We start from the raw sequence: 25,066 nt of genomic DNA on the forward strand, positions 1-25,066 counted from the left end.
TTTGCACAAAATGGTAGAAAAATAGTCAAAAGGTCTAGTCAATAAGCCAATTTTTTACACATGGGTTTTACAATGGAAAAGAAGGGGACTTTCATGACTTTGAGGGTACGGCTGGCTCAAGATATTTTAGATATTCTGGACGAAAAGATCGAAGATTTTGTCTTTAGAGGAGGTAAGGACCCCAGAAATGGGCTAAATACTGTCTATCCTTGATATGTTTGAAGCTTATTTCCACAAGTGCCACAAGTGCTTGGGACGGAGGAGCCGAATGTACAAAGAATTTCTCCAAGGCACCCTCCCCCAGGAAAAACAAATGGGCCCAGAAACTATTTCCCCACAAGCTCAAAATTTATATTCTAATTCCTTAGGCTATGAGTAGGAAAAATTGAAAAAAATAGTGGCTCCCCAAAACGGGGTCTGACAATAGGCCAAAGAATTTTTTCCTTGGCTACCTCGCATGAAAGGGGTGATTTTAGAAGCTTGGAAGGAGGCTCATTCAATTGGAAATTGAAACTTCTAGCACCCTTTTTAGGGTTAAAAGCGATTGGAGGGCAAGCAGCCTCCCTCCCATGCCATAATTTGCTATCCATTCCCTCTAGCAGCCCCAAAAATATCGCATCAAAATTTTACAACAGTCATTTTGTTCACAAACGTCAAAAGATTTAATAAGCATGCCTTTGAGGTCAACTCCACCCCTCCCTCTCAAACTTTCTAAACGGCGCGAGTACCATGCGTTTTATTGAAAACGGTATGCATTTTCAGCAGTGCTCTTTATTTGTCAAAACATCGAAAAAAAATAGAAAGAGAAAAAGAGAGAGAGAATCACCAAAATTATTAGGATTCCTCGTAAGATCTAACGACAGTTGACTGATTATTTAATATCCAAGTAAGTAAGTTTTATCACGCTAAAAGCCTAGGAATACATTTTGTTTTTAGTAAAGCGCGAATGACTGGATTCAGAAACCTTACAGGGTGGCACCCTACTCCTTTTTTTGTAATTGGTAATGGCCCTAATTTTGTCCGGTAATTGGTAACATATTTGTTTGGTAATTGTTGTTCGTTTTTAAGCTTGACTTGATTATTCGTTTTAATTTTTGCTCATTTATAAGTGATCTATAGCAGTATCTGTTATCATTATGTTTGTTGTGATTATTCATTTTAATTTCTGTTCATTTTTGGTTTTTCTATTCATTGACAGTAATCTCTGTTCGCTTAAATTTGGAATTACTGTACGACTATTCCTACTCGTCTTAAGTTTTAATATGGTTCTAAACTTTTTGGAAAACTTCTTTTCTAGAAATTTTTTAAATTAATTTCTTCACATTTTTAATTGGCTTGGTTTTATTATTGGTTAATATTATAAATACCTGTAATTTTTTTTTCTTTTTAAGAATTAAATATTGATTGCAAATTAGATGTTGCACAAAATGTTCAGTCAACATTTTCGATCAACAAGGGTTTTGTGCAATAAGTTTGTAACAAGTTTTACTAGAGAATTTTTGGTGGATGAGGAGGGAGATTGTTATTCATATCAATTATGCGTAATTTTTTGCGTAATTAATTATGCGTAATTGATTATGCTTTATTTTTTGCGTAATTTATAATGCGTAATTTTTTGCCTAATTGATTATGCGTAATTTTTTGCCTTCTTTAGAGCTGAAGCCATCCTGACCCCCATCTTGTAGACAACTTTGATTATGCATGTATCTTAATCAACCATTTTACTACACGGCCCTTGTTATGTTTTATTTTGCTTTAACTGTTTTTCCTTCTTTTTTTTTAAATTAAGTCCATGGCAAGGTCATTTATGAACAAGAGTTCTGCTTTTTTATCTTGAGAAAAGAATAAAGTTGGACATCGCAAGTGAATACAACCAGATGTGTTTCCGTAACCTTTTTTTGCTGATTTGAGTTTCTCTTAGTCCCTAAGATTTTATTATTGACCTTTTAATGTTTAATTAAAATTTTATTATATTAAAATTTTATTTTATTAAAGGTATCTACATGACATGAAGTTTTATAACAAATGAGAAAAAAGAAGAAGAATTAGCGCTAATAATCGAGATCATATTTTCTCCGGGGGGGGGGACTTGCTCGGGCACAGAAAATTTAGGGGTGCAAAAATTCAAATAAATAATTGAACAGTTATGATCATTATGTAAAATTGAGAATTTATTTTTTATTAACATAAAGCAGAGCGCACTGTTAATAAATAGAAATAATTAATAAATCATTAAATAATTAATAATCAACATATCCAACTAACCTTCAAGATGTTTTTGCTTTTAATTAGATCCATCCAGGGCTTCCACTTTCGAATATTAAAAATCGGGGACAAGACTTAAGAATTCGGGGAGTTTTCGGGGGCAAGTCTTCAAGATTCGGGGAATTTTCGGGGAAAAAAACAGAATGGAATTTTGTTGCAAATTTTGGGAGCCAAAATTGGCTTTAGCTTCGTTTTCAAGCTCAAGTGGTAAATCAAACCTTTTACAGAGTAGGTTTTAGAGCCAAAGCACAGGATTGGAACCCATTGCTGAAAACCCTTATTGCTGAGATTGCGGCAAAAACTTCAAAATTGTTTTGAAATAAAAATGGGCTAAAATACACTCTGGAACTCCGTTGCTTTAGGTTTTACAATATCTTTGTTGCTTTATTCTCTAAGCCCGAAAACCAGACTTTTATGTCACTCATTTTCAGAAAGATGACAAAAATAAAGTATAGAAAGGCAATTATCGCGTACAGAGCAATAACATATGCAATGATTTCTCCAAATTAATGAATTTTCTTTGGCAAGCAGACAAGAACTTACACCAGGAGTTTAATTACACCAAATTACACCAAACTACTTACACCAAATTAATGAATATTATTCGGCAAGCAGACATGAACTTACACCAGGAGTTGGATAAAAAATAAATTTCACCTGAAAGCAAGGAGCAGCATTAAAAATTAAAACGAAAAGAAACGATAACATAATAAGGGGAATTGCCCGCTCTAAACACCCGACCATTCACGCTGAAGTTTTTTAGTAGTTAAGATTCTCATTGTTCTATTTAAACGACAGTTGTTCTTCGGTAGTCGTTCTTACAGAATCAAACTAAATTCAAACTTAAGCGTAAAGAAAGAGGTATTGAAGAGGGGTCAACCCCCTTCATACATGTATTTTTTTTTTGTTCGTTTCAATGTTGCTCCTTAAGCGTACTTTAAGATGAAAAAAACTTTTTTTTTATATTATTTCAAAAATTTCATCCCCCGGAAACCTTCCCCATGGAAAGTTCTCCCTGCGGAAAATCCATCGGCAGAAAATTCAATCCTTTACCCGAAAAAAGTATGCATACTTCCCAATAACACATATTATACGTAAACAATGGGCAAATTTTATATTTTCAAGACTTTTCCCTAGGGGCTGTAGGAGGTCAAATTCACTCCAAAGACAAATTTATTGGGTCTCTAAACTATACTGAACAAAATGGCTACGGTATCTCTAAACTTTGATCAGACGATTATTTCTTTTTTTTGGGGGGGGGGGCGCGTGAAAGGGGGCATAATTGCCATCCACATGGAAAAAAATATATGTTCTGGAAAAGTCCACATTTTTGCTGATAGGAGCTTTAACCCTCTAAAGTTGCGTTCTCTGACACGCTGAATCTAACAGTGTTATTTTCGTTAAGATTTTTTGAGATTTTTGGTGAGTGTTTTTCCCTTTTTTTAAAAATCAAGAAAATTTTCTCTGGCTCGTAGTCTTTGAACTGTAATACTGAACTTAAGGAAACTTATACATTTTAAATCAGCATAGTAGGTCAATTCTGCTGATATATCTATTAGTATCAAAATTCCGGTATTTAGAGTTTAGATTAGTATTGAGCCGGGTCGCTCCTTACTTATACATCGTTACCACACTGTTTGAACACATGTAAACTGTAAATACCAGTAGCAATTTTTCGTTAAGTCATTAATCTCAGTAATTCATTAATATTGAAAAATAAAAACAAATATTGTTTGCGGTTTCTAGATAGGTAAGTTAAATAGACAAAATTCAACCAACAAGTAAGTGACAATGTTAAAACTCAAAACAAACAGAAACTGAATTAAAAAAAGTAAATTTAAACTTAAATTGCAATTTTTACGGTAAGAAGATTGTATTTAGGGATAGTTCTTAAGAAGAAATACAATTATACCAAATTTTCTTTAAATTCTTTTGTTTCTATCTCAGGATTAGCCTTCATACAGAGTTACTAATTGTTAAAGCCTTAGAAGTTGTAAAGGTAGGCCTAGATTGTATTTAGGGATAGTTCTTAAGAAGAAATACAATTATACCAAATTTTCTTTAAATTCTTTGGTTTCTATTGCAGGATTAGCCTTCATACAGGGTTACTAATTGTTAAAGCATTAGAAGTTGTAAAGGTAGGCCTAGATATCTAAATAAGTTTACTAGACTATCCCTAATTTGAGCAGGATATATTTTGTGTAAAATTTACTTCGCCTAACTAACAGCTTTGGAAGACCGTAAAAAGATCCTAAAACTGCAGTTTAAAATATTACGTCCACTGAAAATATTACACGGGTGAAGGTACCAGAATAATAATTGTGAGGGGAATGGAAGGTGAATACGTTTGAGGATAAAAGGTGGTAAGACAAATACAATTCTCAGATAAAACAGAAAAGAACTTAATTTTTACTTACCGAATGAAACAAAAATTTAAAGGGTAAGAATTCCTGGGAAAAAGATCAATTCCTTCAATATATCATGCATGCAATCATCAGGTATTAAACATTATTTAAACTCTCGATTCGGCATTTTTGAAAACAATTTTTTTAAAAATAGAAGTTCAATTTCGAAACCCAAAACCCAACTCAACGTTCCATACAACTTCAAGTATAATTCTTGGCTAATTTTGTCAAGATTGTCTTGACCACGAATGATGTAAATATAAGAATCTTAAAGAAATCGGAATGCTGCATTCGAAATGGTTTAATCTAAATTCAGAAAAATGATACTTTTGCGAACATATGAAGAACCGTCTATACTTAAATTGTATCGGTCTGGTTTTTATGCAAAGTAACACAGGAGACGAAAATTAACAAACTAGAGAGCAGTGAAAAATTATGGTAAGTAAAGTAATATTTGCTTGGGACAGTCACTGGAGGTGACACCATGATAGGGTGATTCTCGGAGAAATTTCGGGTATTCGGGGAACCAAATTTATTTCGGGGAAACACATAGATTTTCGGGGAAATCCCCGAAAATTCGGGGATAGTGGAAGCCCTGGATCCATCTGCCTGAAAACATACCCTGGGGTTTCAAACCTATCAGAAACAAGAGCAAAATTGGGCCGGTTTCTGGGCCTCACAAACGGATATAGCCAAAATTGGTTTCAAGTTGATTTTCTGGGGACAGAGGGGATACTTGCTCCGGACGCAGAAATTCGTGGGGCGCAAAAATTTCATATAAATAGTCTAACGGTTATAATGATTTTGTAATTCCGGTTTAATAAAATAAAGTTAAGGGCGCAGCTGGCAGTTAGCATTAGCAAATTGAACCCGAGATTTTAATTTTTCCCATTTCTTCATCACCAAAAACATCACAAAAATAAGTAGACCGTAAGGCCGTATCCAGGGGGGTTACTCGGTTTGAACCCCCCCCCCCCAATTTTTGACCGAGTCGAAAATTAGTAAAGCCTAGGTAAAAATCAGTAAAATTTGTCGAAAACTGAGTCAAAAATTAGTAAACACCCCCGAAAAAGTCAAAAATTAGTAACCCCCCCCCCCCGAAAAAAAATCCAGGATCCGCCCTTGGTAGACCGAATTCAATTTTCTTTTTGCGGTATTTTGTTTTCAAATTTTGTTCATAATTGAAAATTTTGCTAGTAAATGCAAATTTTGTTAAAATTTAGCCTGAAAATTTTTGGAAAACAGAGGGGGGGGGGTAATCAAGATTTTGAGCCGGGCACAAGCGGAACCAGAACCTCCATATGACCCATATGGCCAAGAAGCTGATGAATGTCATTTTCAAACTGATTGAGGAGATGAAACTTAATACACCGTTTTTGTGCGTCCCAAATCTTTCAGTTTTTTGGTCAGGAATGACCAAAATACTCAAAGTCATGTGACTGGGCTGAACCAAGGAATTACAAGCCCTAGGTGATCGGAAACAAAAACTGGGTCAGTCTTCTGGTGTAACAAATTTATTGCAAGTTTTTTCTATGCATTAGGGTTCCCTTGACCCATCTGCTGATAGACACAAGTTTCAACCTTTCAATACAAAAGAATATGTCATTTTTCAGGCAAAAACATTTTGTTACTCTTATCTCTTTCCTCAAGCATAATAATTGAATTCCCTTTGCCCTTACCAAACACTCTCCGAAGGTTTTAACTCAATCTCACAGTTGCCCCCGAGATATTACAGATACGTTCTTTTAATTTTCATCACTGCTTCACCGTATATAAATCCTAAGGTCCGCGGTAGCTAATGTTTCCAAATTCGTTAAGATTGGAGACACAAATTTTTTACCTCAAACCTCTTCCCTCTAAGGATAAAATATAGACCCCTTCCTGAGCGACTTTACTTGTTTTTCAAGATTAGGGCTGTAAATCAATAAAGTATGCTTTTCGAAAATTATGATTTAATGGTGCACCCTTTATTTCGATTTGACGTCGTACTTGAGGGGTTTTAAGCTCTTTTTCAAAAATGTAAAATTTATTTTCATTACCATAAGTTATTGGTCGATTATCTGAATAATAGTTTTTATTTCTGAATTAACTTCCATTGAGGAATCTTTCGCACTAGACAGTATCTTAGAAAACGTGCTTTCAAGCTTTCGGTTAGTATGGGCGGTGGTTTGCTCTTTACTAGGTAGCCACTATTGCTGTAACCATGCTTAGATTTAGATGGAAAAACTTCAGATAGTCCTCCGTAAGGACTATAAAAGCAGGTAAAAAGAACTAAATTTTTTTTGGAGGTACATCACTTGTTACACATAAACTCTCTGTTTCTCTGTGTTCATAGCGTCTCCCAGACCTACTGAACATACTGAAAGAATGCTTTAGCACACGTTTTGGAGGTGGCCATCAATGATAAACACCTAAATACAACAGTTTCTACAGGTAGGTATTTGAGGGGCGGGTGGAGTCCTCAACAGCTATAGAAAATCATTCACATATGTCCTGACTTGGAGGTAACAAGCCCATGTTTTATTTTTCTGGAGGGTGGGTTGATCACCACCGAAATAGTCCTTCTATATCTTTTTGTGTAATTACTAATACTACTACTAACAGCTCACTGCAGATCCAAGCCATCTGAGGCCAACACAGCTATGCACGCTCCGCCTCCATCCCAATATATTCAAAGCCTGCCTCTTTACACCCTCCGAGGAGGTTCCAATTTCCCTTAAATCAATGGGTTGCCTACCCGTAGCAGCATAATATTTAATAAGTGTGTTAATAATAGATAAGATATTTATTTCGAAAAATGACTATCACAAGCCCCGAAGGGCCGAATTCGCATTTCGGGGTCATATAATAAAAAAAGACATAGAAAAAAAAGACATAGAAAGACGTGTGTATTTTGATGCTGTTTTTTCGGGGGGAGGGGGAGCGGTCTTAAGAGTGAACCCCTAGTTACTGTCTTGCTGAAAAACGTATTTTGATAACTTTTGTTGGCTTAGAATATACATACAACACTGTCACCAAAAAAGAAGAAACAAAGGAAAGAAAGAAATAGAAGAGCAGGTCAATCATACCTTTATCCTTAAGGGGTGGCAGTTCCTCTTCAATCAATTCAAAATCCTCAAGTTTTGGCTCCCCGACGAAGTGACGAACAAATATGAATTGTTTTGTTTTCATATTAATATCCCGTAGCTCACTTTTTACCTGTAAATGAAATCAATTACCCCAGTGTACAACAGCCAAAAGTTTCTGCTCTATATTCACCATTTACTTTATCACTTAAATTTACAAGATAATCACTTATCACTTAAACTGAAAAGATAAGAAAAAAACAAGTCATCGCAAGAAAATGTAGACCAGTACTTGAGTGATTATTATTGAAAGTCACAAACCAAACTTCTATTTCTAAAAGTGTGGCCGATCAATGCCATTCTAAAAGAAGGTTTCTACCGCCCCAATTCCTAATTGCTAAACATATTATTATCAAAAGGATTTTCCCTTCGGTTGTATGAGCTTGTTCCACTGTTTAGCAAGAAAAAAAAAATGGAACTGTAAAAGCAGTCGAAAATTTACACGTTTTGCTTTCATAGAGCAATTTTCCTCTGGTACTGACATTTGCTGCTGAATTTTTTGCAGTTTCTTTTGATTGGATAGAGTCACCAACAATAAGGGGCGTCATTTGGGGGGGGGGGCGGGGCAAGGGGGGCAGTTGCCCCAATAATGTGGAAAAAATTATTATATACCCCTTGCCCCTTGACTATCCGGATACGGACCCCTCTTGCCCCCCCCCCCCCAAATAAAATGCTGAAGATTCGCCCTGCCAACAGTTGTTGGTCATAAGACTTGTTTGGGGTGACAAAACGTTGCTAGGCATATGCCCCCCGTGGAAAATTTTCTCCTTCGGAAAATTCCCCCTCCCCCATGCAAACATGAGCAGCCAGCAAGAAAGTATGACAAATAAAAATAATGAAGAAAGTAAGAAATTTTGGAATATTCTGCTTATGCATGCCCGCAACTACTTGATTTTAATTCAAAATCATGTTCCAAAATATAAGAAGAATCATGGTGTGGGATATCCTATAATACCTCGGATATTTGGGTGATATTGCAATTAAAATCACTTCATTTCTCGTTCTTTACCTGTTGAGAATGGTCTTCTATCATAGATTTTACATTGCATATTTCCCTGAACTCATTTGTTCTAATAAAAAAAAATGAGCCAGTAGAATAGTGGCGCTTTGTGCCTGATTTTACAGACTCAAATTTTTATCCAACTGGTCAAAACCCTACCGGAAAGGCGTCCCTCTCCCCATATATGACACCCCGGCCAACAACTACGGTACGTTTTACCAGTTTACCGCTTGCGATTGAGAACGCGTCCGCTAGGCGTACCTCCGAAAGTTTTCCCGTCTGAACTACCTTTAAGGAGCTTTTTTTTCTAATTTAATTTAAATAACAAGACGGCTAGCTCTAAGTCAGAAGCAAGAAAATTTAAATTAACAGAGCTCCTTATTTCCTCAAAGATTTCCTTATCTTAGGCAAATTTTCTCAGGCTCGTAAAGTTTGATGCGTAACATTAAACTTAATAAACTTTATATCTTTGGATTTATCATAAAAATGAATTATTTTTATGAATTAATTGTTGTAAAAATTCCTTTTTTAGAGTTTAGGTTACTATTGGTCCAAGTCACCCCTTACTTAGAGTTCGTTACCACGAATTGTTAGATCCTACATCATATATCATATGTGCATTGTGGGATATAGACAGGATGTTCCAGAATCCCTTCTTTTTTTCATTTTCTGTATTTGTCCTAATTTCCATTTGGCTGCTTAATTTTAAACACGGGGAGAATTTTAAGGGGGGGGGGGGGGGGAATTCTAAGTACCCCCGAAAAAAATGCGCATACTTAAATACCGTAAACAAAATTCATGTAAGAAGACAGTACCTAATTCCGAGGGGGAAGAAGCAAACCCGCCACGACTGCCCAAAACGACGAATTATGAGAAAATCAATGATTTTCCTATAGACTTTTCATATATAGGAAATAAATAGGAAAAAGTCTCTTTTTCCTCTACATAAGAATAATAGAATAATATTATATAAGAATAATAGCTTATATTTCTAAATATAATAAATATTTGGAATAATAACTTATATTTCTAAGAATAATTTATTATTCTTAGAAGTTACCCATACTCTTTGGCAAGACCCTTAGAGACCAAAGAGTATGTGAACTTATAAGAGTGGAAACTGGCGCTAGTGTCTGCAAAAAATAGCATCATCGCCATCTAGCCTTTGGTGAGACGGCATTTTGACAACTTTTGCAATAGTTTTTTTTTCAGGAGATCAGACATTTATTGTGAGAACTGACCGTATATGGAACAATAATCTGTAAAATAAAGGTTGGATCCAAGTTTCTAGGACTATAATAAAAGTTGCAATGGGTAGGCCACATTTTGTGGATGATAAATTGCCAAAGATTGTGCTTTTTGGCCCTGGATCCGGGACCAAACGACAAAGAAGTCGTCCCCAAAAGGTTTGGAACAAGTGACAGCACATAATTTGAAGGCTATTGAAACTTCATAAGAGGGAGTAAAGACTGCAGCTATGAACAGATTAGGACAGAAGAGGATAATGAACAGCTCTGAGGACAGCAGGTGGTTCGGTGCCACCTGTTTTTATTGTAGTAGTAGCAAAAGTATTCTGTTTCTAAATATGAAAAGTCATGAAGAAGAAACAAACGGCCAGTCGGAAGAAAAAGAAAAAAGTAGAAACGAAGTAGGAAGTAGGAAGAAAAATAAAAAAGTAGAAACGAAAGAATATTTGGCGTGTACCACAAAAGTAGTCCTCAACGTTAAAAAACGAAAAATTTGAAGTCAAAACAGAGTAGAAAGAAAAAATAATCCAATCATTAAGGACAACAACTGCTCGAAGCAAAGAAAAAAAACAACGAAACAAGGGAATAAAATAGTAATGATCCCAACATAAAATCAATTGACAGTAAGACAGTAAAAAAATTAAAAACTTGTTGAGAAATAATTCTTTTGCTGGTATCTAATGCAGTATATTGTTTAGGCTTTTATTTAATTTAATCCAATGGTGATTTTGCATAAAAAATTCACTGAGAATAAACTGATTTTGGTAAGATCAAAAGCACCCTGTCATCGTTTCAACGTCCCATGTACCCCACTCGCCTCCACAGTCCCAAATGACATCATCAAAATTCAAAGATAATCAATTTGATCAAAACTGTTTAAAGGTCCATAAAGTGCGACGGGGGCAAGAAGATGGTTATGGCTCCATAGGTAATGGTCACAAATTACGCAAATACCCCGTGGAAAACAGGGCTACCTAGGTATTTTATGATAGGATTTTGGTCATATTGCATCTTTTTGAAATCAGAGTCACCAAAAGAATTCAAATCCGTGTGAATAATGGACCCAAAGTGAGAACCCTGGACAAATACTCCCTCCAGAACCCCAACCTAGTTTTTCATTAATTTTTTTTTGTCAGAAATGCTTCTTGTGGTTTCTGAGCTTACTGATTACAAACGTGAGGGTAATTATGAAAAACTGGCTTTTGACAATGGTCGTCATTGGGCCTCTGCATCAAATATAAGGTTCCTACAGATTAGAGGGACCTTGAGGTTTGATTTGAGACTTGAGAACTATTATTTTTTCGTCGGAAATGCTTCTTGTGGTTTCTGAGGTTAGTGCTTACAAACGTGAGAGGTAAATATGAAAAATTGGCTTTTGACAATGGTCCTCATTGGGCATCTGCATCAAATATAAGGTTCCTGCAGATTAGAGGGACCTTGAAGTTTGATTGGAGACTTGAGAACTATTATTTTTTCGTCGGAAATGCTTCTTGTGGTTTCTGAGCTTAGTGCTTATAAACGTGACGGTAAATATGAAAAAATGGCTTTTGACAATGGTCCTCATTGGGCCTCTGCAGCAAATATAAGGTTCCTACAGATTTAAGGTTAATATTGAAAATTAGGCCAAAAGCAAAATACTCTAAATATACATTTTAAAGTCCCTTGCTCCTTCCATCCCCAAACTTCACAGAGAGATACAGCTCATTAGAACGACACAGACACAAACAAAAAAAGCGAGGTGAATGAGCTATCAATAAAAAAAAATCAGATAAGCGGATGGTGAGGGGATGAACACGCATAAGCCATATCTGAATGTTTTGTACGCCTTATATCCAGGATTGCCACCCTTATCACTATTTCTATTGATTTTTATATTGCCTAAACAAAAAAAATCACTAAATTAGATCATAAATCACTAGATTATTGAAGAAAATCACTAAAAATCACTGAAATACAGTAATTTTTTCGCCAGAAGGCAACCCTGCTAATATTCTAGTTTGAATTCACACCGAAAACACCTAAATCTCTCATAAGAAATTATTTTTTGTTGGTTCAAAGTAAAAAATAAATTAAAAAAAAATAAAAAAAGAAATTTCCAAAATTTCCAAAAATGCTTTATCCAGATACTTTTAAAATTAACTTTCAAAAGAACAGGGAAATAACCAAGAGCATAAAGGAAAGAATGGACAGATGGTGGCATAAGAATTTTCCAGAGTACGTCTATTATATTTCAGTTTTTTAAGGCACAAATTACTCTTGCCTTTAGGGCATTTGAGGTTTTCAAGGCATAAATTAAACTCTAACCTTTCGGGATTTGAGGGGAACGGGGTTGCAGTTTCTATCTATAATTAAGGGCAAACAAAATTATGTCGAAGTATCTGACTGAACTGGTGAGACAAAAATGAGGGCATTCAACATTTTGAACTGATTAGATGTCTTAACTTTGGTACTTTTTTGGCAAAAACTTCCAGTTTTCCAGTATAAAATCGCGGAAAATGGCACTACACGGGTGCGTAATCGTAAAAACCTTAAAAACTTTACACGAGCTACAAATGAGTTTCTGTTTGAATTAAATAAAAAAAAAAGTTTATTCAACTGAACGTAAGGAGCAACATTAAAACCTAAAACGAACTGAAATTATTACGTATATAAGGGGGGTTGCCTCCTCTTAAACACCTCGCTCTTTACGCTGAAGTTTTTCAGTATTTTTAAATAAGCGTCTCATGTTCTAATTAAACGGCCCTTGTGTTTCAGGAGTGATTCTAAAGAATTGGGACAAAATTCAAACTTTAGCGTAAAGAGCGAGGTGTTGAGGAGGGAGGAAACTCCCTTCATATACGTAATAATTTCCGTTTGTTTTAAGTTTTAACGTTGCTCCTTACTTTCAGTTGAAAAAACTTGTTTTATTTAATTAATTTCTGATCGTTTTTTAAATAATGCCAGGACATCTGGCCTTACCTCCACGGAGAAACCCCTAACCACGAAAATATCCTCTATACAATTCAATCCCGGTTAAAATTTACCCCGGGCAATTACTCTTAACCACTCCGTGTGTAACATTGAGACTGAAAAGAGAAAGCAAGACATATAAAAAGAATTTTGTTTAAGAATTCTGGCAAATTCTCCCAGTGTATAATTTCGCATGACAAGTTCACTCCCTGGAAACTTCCCTCCCCCGTGGAAAAAATCCCAGCAGAAAATTTGACCCCCCACCCATCCGAAAATGTATGCACACATCCCAAGTACAAAATACTATGCGTAAACAATGGACAAATTTTATAACTTAAAGACCTCCCCCCTGGGGTTGTGGGGGAGGGGGACATGTTATACGCAAAAGCATAGTTATTGGGCCTTTGATGTGCAAAGTTATTGGGCCTTTAACAATGATGAACAAAATGGCTATCTCAAAGTTTTGATCGGATGATTTTGGGTAAAAAAGGGGCGGGTTAGGGGGCCTAGTTGTCCTCCATTTTTTGGTCACTTAAAAAGGACACTAGAACTTTTAATTTACGTTCGAATGAGCCCTCTCCCGACATCCTAGGACCACTGGGTTGATACGATCACCCCTGGGAAAAAAAAGAAAAAAGAGAAACAAATAAACACGCATTTGTGATCTTTCTTCTGGCAAAAAATGCAAAATTCCACATTTCTGCAAATAGAAGCTTGAAACCTATACAGCAGGGTTCTCTGATACACAGAATCTGATAGTGTGATTTTCATTAAGATCACTTGACTTTTCGGTGTTTTTCTCCCTTCTTGGAAAATCAGGAAAATTTTCTCTGGCTCGTAACCTTTGATAGGTAAGACTAAATTAATTAATTAGGTAAGACTCAATTCAATTTATATATTTGAAATCAGCATAAAAAAAACAATTCTTTTGATACATCTATTGGTATCGAAATTCCTGTTTTTTAGAGTTTCGGTTACTATTGAGCCGGGGTTGCCACGCACTGTTTGATCATAGGCAGCGCAATCGCGCTGTCTAAGTAAAGAACGATGTTGACACAATGTATTATTTACTTATTTCTTTAGACCAGGGCACTTCGTAGCGAAGGAGTTGTCGTAGAAACTTCAAAAAAGGCTCATTCAATTGGAAATTGGAGTTGCTTGTGCCCTTTTTAATAGTAAAAAGTGGTTGGAAGGCAGCTAACACCCCTTCCACGCCCACCATTTATCCAAACATATCCAATCAAAACTTGGACATAGCCGTATTGTTCAAAGCAGTTAAAACGTCCGGAAATGACATCTTTGAGTATGTAACTCCCCCACATCCCTCAGGGTAAGGGTTGTAAGTTTTATCCTGGGGGCATATAAGGTTTTTATTGAAAGCTTTGTCGTAGAAACTCGATTAAGGGCTCATTCGATTGGAAATTCAAAGGGCTAGTGTCTTTTTTAATAGTCGAATGTGACTTGAGTGCAACTAACCCTCCTCTCACGCCCACCTTTCCCCCAGACACATCCAATCAAAAGTTTTAGATAGCCATTTTGTTTAATGTAGCTACACGTTTTAGAAATCAGGTCTTTGAGGATGATAACCCCCTCAGAGCCCTCAGGGCAAGGGTTGTATGTTATGTCCTAGGGGCATATGAGGTTTATCTAGTTAGCGATGTTGTAGAAACTTAAAAAGGGCTCGTTCGATTGGAAATTAGAAGGGCTAGAGCCCTTTTTAATATTCGAAAGTGACTGGAGAATAACTATTACCCCTCTCACACCCACCATTTCCCCAAAAACATCCAATCAAAACTTTGAGATAGCAATTTTGTTCGACCTAGTTAAAAAGTCCGGAAATTATGTCTTTGAGGATGACAACCCCCTCAAAGCCCTCAGGGCAAGGGTTGTAAGTTATGCCCTGGGGCATATAAAGTTTTTATTGAAAGTGTTGTCGTAGAAACTTCAAAAGGGCTCATTCGATTGGAAATTGAAAGGACTAGAGTCTTTTTTAATAGTTGAAAGTGATTGGAGAGCAATTAAGGGACCAACTAAGGAAATAAAGTCTTTGAAGATGACAACCCCCTCACAGCCCTCAGTGCAAGGGTTCTAATTTATGCCCTGGGGGCATATAAGGTGTTTATAGATAACGTTGTCGTAGAAACTCAAAAAAGCTCATTCGATTGGAAATTCAAAGGGCTAGTGTCTTTTTTAATAGTCGAATGTGATTTGAGTGCAACTAACCCCCCTCTCACGCCCACCTTTCCCCCAGACACATCCAATCAAAAGTTTTAGATAGCCATTTTGTTTAATGTAGTTACAAATTTTAGAAATTAGGTCTTTGAGGATGATAACCCCCTCAGAGCCGTCGGGGCAAGGGTTGTAAGTTATTTCCTGGGGGCATATAAGGTTTTTCTAGATAATGATGTTGTAGAAACTTAAATCATTCGATTGGAAATTAGAAGGGTTTGTGCCCTTATTAATCGTCAAAAGTGATTGGAGGATAACTAACATCACTCTCACACCCACCATTTCCCCAAACACATCCAATCAAAATTTTGAGATAGCAATTTTGTTCGATGTAGTTAAAAAGTCTGGAAATTATGTCTTTGAGGATGACAACCCCCTCACAGCCCTCAGGTCGAGGCTTGTAAGTTATACCCCGGGGCATATAAGGTTTTTACAGAAGGTGTTGCCGTAGGAACTTCAAAAAGGAATCATTCGATTGGAAATTGAAACGGCTAGTGCCCTTTTTAATAGTCAAAAGTGATTGGAGGGCAACTAACCCCCCTCTCACGCCCACCATTTCCCCAAACACATCCAATCAAAATTATGAAATACCAATTTTCTCAACGTAGTTGAAAGTTCTGGAAATTAGGGCTTTGAGGATGACATCCCCCCGCCGCCAGCTCTCAGGGCAAGAGCTGTAAGCTATGCCCTGGGGCATATAAGGTTTTTATTGAAAGTGGTGTCGTAGAAACTTCAAAAAGGCTCATTCGATTGGAAATTGAAAGGGCTAGTGACTTTTTTAATAGTTGAAAGTGATTGGAGAGTAACTAAGGCCCAAACTAAGGAAATTAAGTCTTTGAAGATGATAACCCCCTCACAGCCCTCAGGGCGAGAGTTCTAATTTATGCCCTGGGGGCATATAAGGTGTTTATAAATAGCGTTGTCATAGAAACTCAAAAATGGCTCATTCAATTGGAAATTGAAAGGGTTAGTGCCCTTTTCAATAGTCGAAAGTGATTGGAAGGCTTGACATTTTTATAGTAAAGATCGATGTGGGTAATGTATTATTTTGTTGTTGTTTGTTTAGACCAGGGCACTTCGTATCGAAGGAGGTATCGTAGGAACTTCGAAAATGGCTCATTCGATTGAAAATGGAAAAGGCTAATGAACTTTTTAATAATCGAAAGTGATTGGAGGGCAACTAGTCCCCCTCTCACACCCAATCTCCCATTTTCCAATTATGTTTAAAAACTAAATGTTGCCTTAAGATTAAATCAAAATGTGTAAACACTGTGTTAATGCTAATTTCCAATAAGACACCTCAGCAGTATCCCAAGAACGACTGAGGGTATTATGTATAAACTTTCGGGGCTACTTCTGCCCTTAAAATTTAACCAAATCAAAGGAGTGTTAAGTGTATCCACACTATCAATGAAAGTGAGCAGATTTTTTTTTGCGAATGGTATCCATTATTCTAGTTCATGTCAACTAGTGGAGGTGTGAAACTAAACTAAATACCACTATTTGTGTCCGGATTTTTAAAAGGGTGTATTTTATTAAAAATTTCTGAAAATTTTTCTCCAGCATAAAAATAGAAGGCCAAACAATAATGCTTTAAAAAAACGAAAAGACTTGAAGTATTTTTTTCTTTTTCCCTGAAAAGACTACGTCAATATAAAACGAACAAAAATTAATTAAAAAACTTTTTCCACAAAATAAGTTTTTCATAGAAAAGTAAAGAACTCCAGTAAACCAAAAATGAGCAAAAATAAAATCAAATAATCTACCAAGCGTGAAACTACCACAAATCAGCATCGATAAATAAATGAAACCCAAAAACGGACAGAAATTACAATAAATAACCGAGTCAAACTCAAACGAGCACAAATTAACATGAGTAGAGCTCAAAACCCCTATGCCTTCCCAAGGCCAGAACATAATTTGCACTTTACTGAAAAAAATACAAATAGATAGATAGATAGATAGATTTATTTTCCATATATCGGTAAAATAATTACGTAACAATCTACAAATCCCCACAAAGGCTCCATGGCCTGTAGGAGGGGGATTATGAAAACATCAAATAAACATTAAAAATTTAAACGCTTAAGATTTAAAAAATATAAACATAACATTAATATTTAAACATATAAACATAAGCATTTGAACTTTTAACATGTAAAGCATTTGCTTCAATAAAAAAAAAAAAAAAAAAAAAAAAAAAAAAGGAGAGCACTAAATAAGTTTTATCAAACTAGTGAATCACAACATCTAAAAAAAAAAAGAAAAAAAAAAAAAAAGGCAAAAGTAAAGAAAATTAATCACATGAAAACAAATATTTTTTTACTAGTCTTTTGAAGGTGCCAAACGAGTGGCATTCTCGAGCCGAATTGGGAAGGGTGTTCCATGTCAAATGACACGCAACAAGAGGATTAAAATCGGATCTTATTGTTGGTGTATGCGGAATTTGTATATTTAGAGAACTATGTAGTTGATACTTTGACCGATCAGATACAAAAGAAGAAGTAAACCTAAGGAAGCTAGGAATATCACCAAGGAGATGAAGAAAAGCGAAACACACACAGGAAAGAACATAAAGTTTTTTAATATCAAGTAATGGTTTAGTTGCCGAACGGTTTACATCCTGGATAAGATTTATAGCTTTATCATAAATATTCGAAAGCGGTTAGAGAAAAGAAGGGAAAGTAGACATCCATATGACTGAACAATAGGAAACATAAGAATGAATTAAGCTATGAAATAGGATTCTTAGAATTGGTCCTGGAAAGATATGTTTTAATTTTCTTAGAATACCAAGGATTCTGCATACCTTCATTTAATCAAATCAATATGGTGTTTGAAAGATAAATTTTCATCTAGGAGGATACGTAATATGAATTTCAGATAATTGAGGACAAGCCTGGGATATACGAGAAAAAACTAGTTTTAGAAACATTTAAGGCAAGAGAGTTAGCATCAAACCAAATTGAAACACTCTCAAAGAGGTCCACTAACTTTGTACGAACCTCATCCTCTGTTCTCCCCCCCCCCCGCACACCCTCAGAGCAAGGGTTGTAAGTTATGTCCTGGGGGCATATAAAGTTTTTATTGAAAGTTTTGTCGTAGAAACTTCGAAAGGGCTCATTTGATTGGAAATTTGCACTTTACTGAAAAAATACAAATGAATGTGCATTGTCAGTTTAATATACATATACTGATATTTAGTAATCAAAATGTTAATATTATTTGATTTATTAAAGTTATAAAAGTAAAAACATTTATATTTTTTCAGTAAAGTGCAAATGGCATCAGCTGTGGCGTTCAGTACTGAACTTTTGCAAACATGCAAACATCATGCAATCGCGAAGTATTGTCATATCCTGAAAAGGATTGAACGAACAACTGCAGCATTGTAACCTTTGATGGTAGCCTCACCTTCAAAAAGTAGATGTCAAAAATCTTGTGCAGAGTTAACAGGAACTTAGGCCTGGAAATAAAAAGGTACTTGCTCAGCAAGACCAACAAGTCGGTATCATTTCGAATCGAGCCGGTTTCCCTCTTCTTGGCTGAAGCAAATATAGTTTTTGCTATTAAAACATCTACACCACATTTGGCTTCTTGTACTTGACACATGGCTTCCACAAGTTTCATAGCTGTCAGTTTTATGATATTCGATTTATTCTCTGGATTGGAGAGAAAGCCTAATTTCTTCCGAGCAAGCTTCGTGGCAGATATGAAACTGATGTTAAGGCACTGTTTTCCTTCTGTTCGCTTCCAATGGGCGTAATCTTTGATGGTTAGCCCACTTGCATAGCCGTCAAAAATGACGTCAGCTAATGTGAAATAATTCTGTAAAAAAAGCTACGTAAGAAGATGCTGCCTCTCCATAAGTAGATAAAGTGCCCCATCCTATCGAATGAAATTATCAAACACCTTTCACGACAAAGTGGCGTGTTTGTGTTGGCATTAGTTGAACCTCAGATTTATACAGTGCTATGAACAACTACACTTTCAAATGGGGATAAATCCATTTATTTAGACAGTGAAAATCGAAATTCCCATCTGCCCTGTTCGAGTCTCATGAAACCACGCGTGACTGAGCTACCTCAGCCCCATAGCACTGTATATTTTCGACATAACACCTTTAAATTAGGTGTTGTTTTCTTAGACCACACTGCCGTTCTAAGACGAACAAATAAACTTTCAAATGGGGATAAATCCATTTATTTAGACAGTGAAAAAATAGGTACAAACGTCCAGATATTTAGGTCGCATATACAGCGACCGTCTTCAGTATTTCTACTGAAGACGGTCGCTGTATATGTGACCAAAATATCTGGACTTTTGTACCTGTTTTTTCACAGTCTAATTAAATGGATTTATCCCCATTTGAAAGTTTATTTGTTCGTCTTAGAACGGCAGTGTGGTCTAAGAAAACAACACCTAATTTAAAAGTGTTATGTCGAAAATATACAGTGGTATGGGGCTGAGGTAGCTCAGTCACGCGTGGTTTCATGAGACTCAAAGAAGTTCTGTGGGTTAGGGTAACCCTCCCAAATAAGTCCGTGATTGTCGGTTCTGTATATAATCCTCCAACTTACCAGATTACCAGCTACCTTGAAGCCTCCCTCGAATATATTTGGGGCAATTAAGCTGTGTGTCTTATTATCTTCCCGGGACACTTTAACGTTACTCACAGATTTTGGCTTTGCAGCAAAAATACTGAATGGGAAGGTTCGGATTTCTATAATCGATCGCTCTCATACGGGCTGGAACGACTTGTCGATTTCGACACGTATCACGGGCCAAACGGATCATCTCGTCTTGACCTCTTCCTTACAGATCCTCCTGACTCCTTCAAGGTAGACGCTCATAGTTTCACCAGTGACCACGTTGCCGTCGCTTGACGTGGAAACCTACGTATTCCGCCTCCAGTAAAGCATGAGCGAACAATCTGGCTATACAAAAATGGTGATTGGGACGGTTTGAGAAACACTATTTTTTCTCAGCAGTGGAAAGCCTTCCTCGTGGAAGGCCCAGAGAAAGCTGCAGATAAGTACCAGCAGGCCATAGTTGACTCTGTCGAAAAGCATATCCCTTCAAAGCGGATCCAGGTGTCCAGTAAGGACAAACCTTGGTTCAACGCCCAGTGTAAGAAGACAATCCGAGCAAAGCAAAAGGCACACAAGCGATGGCTACTTTCGAAGAGCAAAGAGGACAGAAATGCATCCATGAATGCACCCACAGATGCAGTTTGTGTGAGACGGCAGGTCCAGTGCCAATATAAAGAGAAAGGTGCCACCAAGCTTCAACTTGCTTTGGCAAAGAAGTTATGAAAACTTCTCAAAAAAGGTTCACCCTTGCCATAGGGGATACCAAGTCCGTTTCTTCGGAGGAACGGTTCAGTGGCGCATGATACGAAAGAAAAGGCTGAAATTCTTGCTAAGACTTTTGCTGAATTCGCGAATCTAGACGACGACGGTAGAGAAGTCCCAAATTTCTCCGACCGAACTGACACAGTACTGGAACGCGTGAATTTTTCTGCTCCCAAGATCCTTCGCATTCTGCAGCATCTTGATGTGACCAAAGGCCCGGGTCCTGACAACATACCAAATGTTGTCCTCAAGTCTTGCAGTGCCAAACTAGCTGGACCCTTGTCATTGCTTTTCCGGCTGTGCTTTCGCTCCGGAACCTTCCCACGAACATGGAAGTCCACCCATGTTATACTTAATCTAAAGCCAGAAGGCGATCCAACGAGCGTGGGCTCCTACAGGCCTATTAGCCTTCTCTCCTGTGTTGGCAAAGTCTACGAGAGCGTCTCCAATAAATTACTTCACCAGTACCTGGAATCAAATGACCTTCTAGGCAATCGCCAATATAGATTCCGCCAGAAACGCTCAACATTAGACTACCTAGTGGCCCAGTATCAGGAGTGGATAGAACTTCTGGAAATGGGATACGACATCAGGCTATTATCCTTCGACATTGCGAAAGCTTTTGATAGAGTATGGCACCGTGGCCTGCTAAAGAAACTCTATGCGTATGGTGTTCGTGGATGTCTGTTAAAAGTGCTTGAGAGCTTTCTTTCCGATCGTTTACTGCGGGTTGTTCTTGACGGGTTTATTTCCCGTGAATATCCAGTGAAAGCAAGGGTACCCCAGGGCAGTGTCTTGGGACCTACGCTCTTCCTTATCTACATAAACGACACGGGAGACAACCTCGCAAAACCTCTGCATCAATTTGCCGACGATACCACGACACACTCAGCCGTCCCTAAACACGAAGACCCAACACAAGCCTCCCTATCCCTACAGATGGATCTTTTGAAAATTGAAAAGTGGTCTAGTGCATGGAAGATCAACTTCAATGCATCAAAAACAAAGGAGCTTCTAATTACCCGATGAAAGGTGCCACGTGAACACCCTAGTTTCATCTTCAAAAATGAAGCTATAAAGAGAGTCGACGAGCTTCGTCTACTGGGGATTCATTTCTCCACCGATCTGTCTTGGAACAACCACCTTGATCGGGTGAGAACCCCCTGCGCAAGAAAGCTGGGAGTTACTCTTCGCTGCAAAAACCTTCTTCCATCAAGCTCGATCATCCCACTCTACAAATCTTGCATCAGACCCATAGCTGAATATGGATACGCGCTTTATTTTGGTGCTCCGAAAATAATGATGCCACTATTTCAGAAAATAGATCCAAATTTAGGCAAATAGGGCGGGTTATGCCTGTACAAATGAATTACTCCTGCCTCTAAACGAAAGGCTTAATGTAGCATCGATGGCTGTTTTTTACAAGTACATGAGTTCGCCTCCCTCAGACGAGCTCTCTCGAATTGTGCCCCTCTTTCTTCAGCCGTCAAGGCAGACACGAAGGCGCACAGCTCGGTGCAATTATCTAAAGGAGGATACGCCAAAAACCGAGTACTTGAGGAACAGCTTCATCCGGCGTTGCACTTCTATCTGGAACGATCTTCCTGGGGATATTATCCCTGCAAATCCGTCTGTTGACACCTACAAAACAAGCTTTAATGGAAATTTAAAACCTCGAGGCCATTGAACGAGGCAAATAAATAGCGGCATGTCAGATACTTTGAAGTACCTGGCGCCGTAAATATTGGAATAAGAAAAAGGGTATCCATGCACAACTGCTTGCCTCTGCGTTTAAGAGAGGACTTGACAGATCTATAATTGCTACTTATAGGAACATGTATTTTAAGTTGAAGGTTAGAGTAAGGGTACTAAAAAAACAGAGCCCGACAGTATCCGCTTTCCTCATACCAGTACGAAAAGGCATTCGCCAAGGGGCTTTATCATCACCGCCTCTTTATAATAACAGTATCATCGAGGCTCAGAAGACGGTGAAAACGTGCTTTATTTTTCGTGGAATTGATTTGTCTCTTGTTAACTATGCCGACGACATTTTAAATCTGAGTAGATCCGTCAGTGGCATAGAGAGTAATTTCAGAGTTTTGTCTAATAAATATGCTAACATAGGCCTAGAATTCAACTCCAGCAAAAGCGAGATGGTCGTCTTTAATTGTCGTAAGAAAGAGTTGGCGTCTGTCATATTTGCACTAGGTAGTAATACTGTTAATGCAGCAGCATCAATGACTTACCTTGGTATGCCAATTGGGACTAATCTTAAAGCTACCTGGTCCTGTCTAATAAATGATCTCAAACAGAAAGTCCGAAAAGCGTATGGGATGATTTTGTCATGCAAACGCCTATATAACCACCGCATTCTAGCACGGATCTTCAATTCCTTTGCCACCCCTCGTACCTTAGTTTTGTCACCTTTTTGGTCTTTGTTTACTTTTGATGATAAAAAAAAAACAATCCGCACAGTGTTCTATAAGCTAGAAGAATATCTACCTAGCCTTCTCTACCGGCGAAGACACTACCGAATTTCAGAAAATTAAGTAAACGATCACTTTTTCGACGTGATTATAACCACGAGGGACACGTCCCCAGCGTTCGAAGACCTAATGTATAGTCCGCATGAAGCTATAGTCAGCAATATCTAATGATTTTCTTTTTATGTAAATAGTTTCGACATTGTTTTTTTTTTTTTTTAGTTATTGAAGTATTAATTTAAGTTGTTGGTTTGTTCGATGTGTTTTGTTGTTTTCTTTTCATTTTCTCTCTAATCCATTTTTAATTTTTTGTATTGCTGAAGATGGGTAATAAAAATCATTCATTCATTCATGATTTGCGGTCAAATTCACTGAATGATCTTTCCTTTTGGACGAATGTGAGAAGACACACTTACATGTCACTGAATCGAGTATTTTCGTTCCGATCAGTTGTACCACATCGATGTTCACGTTGGATACTGCTCTTACACCTGACGAGATACATAACAGGTTCCCAGCATGTATAAATGAGTCCAGTGATTGGACGTATTCGAGCAGCTAAAGTGTATCTGACGCATCCCTCTCCATACAAGTAACCGGTGACTCAACATGCATGTCTCTTGTCATGTAGGTCGTGCCAATAAGGGATTGCATCAAAACGTTGATTTGCACACAAGTTGGCCTTGATGATGCCCATACAGCTGTTTGGACTTCAGAGAATCCCTAGCCTCTTGTCAGACTTCCGCGTGTTTTGAGATTCCTCACTAACATCCAGATCAGTGGACAGCCCTACCCAGTTCCTGTCGCTTTGCCAAATCACGAACATTCCATTTTCTAGTTCTTTATAGTGCTGAGGGTCTGAGGTAACTACGTAACTACGTCACACATCGACTGAAGAAAGAGCCTAATGGACTTCGTGTAGAAGTGGTGCCCGCTGGCTGCAAAATACAGAAGCATGGCTTGGACTGTTTGCAAATACAGCTTAAATTTGCCAGATCTTTCAGAGTCTATCAATCTTTTTAGAAGTGGGACCATATTAAGGTAAGATAAGGAAATTTCGGTTCGATTCTGATGTCATACTCGATTTCCCCGGATTTAAATTAATAGGAGACGACCTTTCAATCCAGAAAATACTACAGAAATTAAGAATGAAGATTTCCCTCTTTTTCCTGAAAAAAGGAGTATTTCTGCATGGGCGTTTTCGAGCAATTCTGGATATGTTATTAAGGAATTTTTTCAGATCATTTTGACGTTCATTTGTGTCCAAATACTGCACAAATTAGGATTCTGATTTTTCATTCCTTGACCTTGCTTAGGGTAGAAATGGGGTTCTAAATGACAGAATTTTCCGATTCTGTCAAATATTACAGATTTAAATTTGAGATCCCCCCATTTTCCCTCAAAGAGGGGTATTTCTGCACGAGCGATTTCAAGCGATAATGGAATTCTTATTAAGCAGGTCGTCCTTGTCTGGGGTGAGAGGATGGTCATAAAGAAAGATTTAAAGGAAACGGGAACTTCATGGGACGGTGTAAATAGGTAGGCTTTGAAAAAAATGGGATGGAGGAGGAGCGTGCGTAACTGTGTTGGTCTCAGGCGGATTGGTGCTGCGGTGAATTGTTAGTAGCAGTAGTAGTTACTAAGCAAATTTGTCTTAACATTTTCGTGTTCCTTTGTGTTTGAATACTGCACAAATTAAGATTCTGATCTCTCAATCCTCCTGACCTCGTTTAGGGTGGAAATGGGGTACTTAATGATGGAATTTTATTCCGACGTAATTTTCAGTCTCCCCGGATGTAAATTAATAGGCAGCGATCTTTCAATCCAGAAAATATTGCAGAAATGAAAATTAGAGATCTTCTCCTTTTTCCTGAAAAACGGGCATTTCTGCACGGGCTATTTCGACCGATTTTGGATACATTATTAAGCGAACTTTTCTGAACATTTTGGTGCCAAAAACCTTTCTGTTGCTCAAATGTCGAGGTTTGGCCTTTTTTTTTATATAGTTT

General features: G+C 37.4%; 1 protein-coding gene across 1 annotated transcript in view; it reads right to left on the reverse strand.

The window, feature by feature from the left end:
- Nucleotides 1-25,066, reverse strand: part of LOC148947814 (prostaglandin reductase 1-like) — a 135,807-nt gene that overhangs the window by 82,706 nt on the left and 28,035 nt on the right. The window contains exon 2 of the mRNA XM_089095460.1: nt 7,739-7,868. Within this exon, the coding sequence (XP_088951586.1) occupies nt 7,739-7,868 (130 nt within the window). The remainder of the gene's footprint in view (nt 1-7,738; nt 7,869-25,066) is intronic.

Source organism: Artemia sp. Qi Xiang Cuo, chromosome 10, assembly GCF_049724085.1.
Source record: "Artemia sp. Qi Xiang Cuo chromosome 10, ASM4972408v1, whole genome shotgun sequence".
NCBI lineage: Eukaryota > Metazoa > Arthropoda > Branchiopoda > Anostraca > Artemiidae > Artemia > Artemia sp. Qi Xiang Cuo.